Below are 2,500 nucleotides of genomic sequence, written 5' to 3'. Positions count from 1 at the left end.
GCGGGACACAGAGAGAGAGAGAGAGAGAGAGAGAGAGAGAGAGAGAGAGAGAGAGAGAGAGAGAGAGAGAGAGAGAGAGACAGAGACAGAGACAGACAGAGAGAGCAATAGAAAAAGGAGAAAGGTTGAATGGAGGGTGGGGGAGACTCTCAATGACATGCCACATTTTTCACTGGCATTGTGAAAAACAAGGGGCCTTTAACGTTATGAATTGATGTCTCTGCTGATTTCCTGGATAAAGGTTTTCCTTTTCTTACACTGCTCACCCCCCCACTTCCCACACCACACCACCGTCGCCTTCTCTTCCCCACCCCACCCTGATCAGACTGTGCAAAGTCACCTTGACTCTCTCTTTCTGTTTCTCTCTCTGGCACATTTTCCAGACAAATTCATTGTCATTGTCATTCTGCGCCCTCCAGAGCAATGTGCTGCACTGTAACGAATCCCCCACAACCACACCCCCTTCCCCAAAAAAAAATACATGTAGAATAGCGAATATGAGAGGTGTTCCTTAGCATATGCCTTTACTTAATGAGGCAAGGAAGAAGCAAAGCATTCTTCCCCCTCCGCAAACCCAAATACCATCTGAGCACAGTCAGAAGCAAAATAGAGAGAACGGGAGAGAGAGAGAGAGAGAGACGAAAAAAAAAAAAAAACACAACACACACGGGCAGATAAATCATTGCTCAAATATTTCAGCGTGCTTTGGAAAACAGTCTGCTTTTCAGCACGCTGCTAAATCCATAGTGGAGCTCTGTATTTACTTTAGGTTAAAGATGACAAAGCTATTTAGCTTAGCAAAGACCATCAGGGCCCAACTGGGTCTTGCTAAGGGTAGCAGGGGGTAGGGGTGACCATACGTTCCCCTGGTTTTCCAGGGTGGTCTGGCTCTAGTTAATGAAAAGAAACCCACTTCGTTCCTGACTTCTCAAGCTAAAACATTGCTTCTGCTAAAGACATTGACAGTAGAAATAACAATGTCCCCCCAGTGTTCCCAAGGAAAAATACAGAGAAATGGCCGGGAAGAGTGCACCCGTTCCCATTAGCATGGGCTTAGAGGCGGGGGGGCTGTGGCGCACTAGTGCACCGCAGTGACGGTGAGGGAGTTAATTATGGATTAAAGCCCTCAATGCTGCATGCTATTTGGCTGGGCATGGGCACACGCGTAAGTGGGTTTTGTCTGCCACACTTCAGCTTAGCCGATAACTAGCATACACAATGTGGCAATTGGAAAAGGTCACATGTTTACACTTGACAACCCACGCCACCTATAGAAACCAGCCATGTGGGTAAAGCAGCATTTTGTTGCATGCTTTATAGCTCAGGTGTCCGTCCATAGAGGAAAATCTTTCGCATCTTAAAAACGTACAAATAAAACATTAGTGTCAAATTATCTCAAGGTGCTGAAATGACAAGAATACGCATAACAGGGGCTTCCATTTATACCACATAAAAACCTGAATGCAGAGGACCCCATCAATTCCACCCTTTGATATGCTAACCAACCACAAATCAGCAGCATTACTTAACAAACTTACAAACAAAACAGGCAAAACAAACTACATCTATTCATTCATTAATGAGTCAAAGAAAATTATTATTACTATTGCTGTGTTATATAAAAACTTGAAATCTCTGTAAATGAAACATGTGGTACAATTAACCCATTTTAGCCTAAGCCCTTTTTGGGAAAAGGTGCTCTCTCCCTATTAAAATCTAAATATCTCAGCCTCCGAAGCACATAAAAACATGGAATAAGTTGCAATTAAAAGCTAGAGCCATTATTTTGCACTAGAATGTGTTCATTCAGCTCTAACTTACCCACAATTTTAATAAAACAGCTCAAATATCAAGAATCTGAATGCAGCGTATATGTCGCTCAAGGACACAATGGGTTAATTAACCAATGTACTTCACAAAATAGGGACATTGGCTGCGGTTGCACCACTCTGACATCAGCATCTAAAAACTCTAATAACATCCATCCATCCATCCACCACTCCATGACCCATGGCTCCAGGTACTTACGGAGGTGTTCTGGCACTGGATGCAGGAGCTGTTGAAGCGCACGGCGGGGATTCGCTGCACCTTGCCCTGGATGTTGAAGACGCACTCGTAGTTCTTCTGGCCCGACTGTGGCTGCGGCAGGTTGCGGGCGCGCAGCGTGATGGGTCGGATTATGCCAGCGGGGACCAGGATGTCGCTGGTGGGCAGGATCTGTGGACAGCCCTGGATATCCAAAAGAAGAGAAGAGAAAAGAAGGAAAGAGGTTAGAAAGTGTCTGGAAAAATGATGGACAACTGCATGTTACTGGAGGGGATAAACTATGGAGCGCACTGCAACAGGAGACAGAAGAGAAAAGGGAAGGAGAGATTAAAAATGGAGGAAAAATGATAGACGCCAAGATGTTACTGGTGGGGAAGACCTCCGGACGACCCTTTAACAGGAGAGAGGAGGAAAGAGAGAGAGCTAGAGATTTAAAAAGGAAGAAAAATGATCG

The 2,500-nt window shown here is 44.9% G+C and overlaps 1 protein-coding gene across 1 annotated transcript in view; it reads right to left on the bottom strand.

Moving 5' to 3' along the window:
- plxna3 (plexin A3) overlaps window positions 1-2,500 on the bottom strand; it is a 234,280-nt gene that overhangs the window by 89,052 nt on the left and 142,728 nt on the right. Inside the window, exon 10 of the mRNA XM_063208712.1 lies at window positions 2,029-2,229. Coding sequence (XP_063064782.1) covers window positions 2,029-2,229 — 201 coding nt within the window. The remainder of the gene's footprint in view (window positions 1-2,028; window positions 2,230-2,500) is intronic.

Source organism: Engraulis encrasicolus, chromosome 10 (genome assembly GCF_034702125.1).
Source record: "Engraulis encrasicolus isolate BLACKSEA-1 chromosome 10, IST_EnEncr_1.0, whole genome shotgun sequence".
Lineage (NCBI taxonomy): Eukaryota > Metazoa > Chordata > Actinopteri > Clupeiformes > Engraulidae > Engraulis > Engraulis encrasicolus.
The sequence above is the reverse complement of the archived record's forward strand: the minus strand, read 5'-3'. Positions and strand labels throughout refer to the sequence as shown.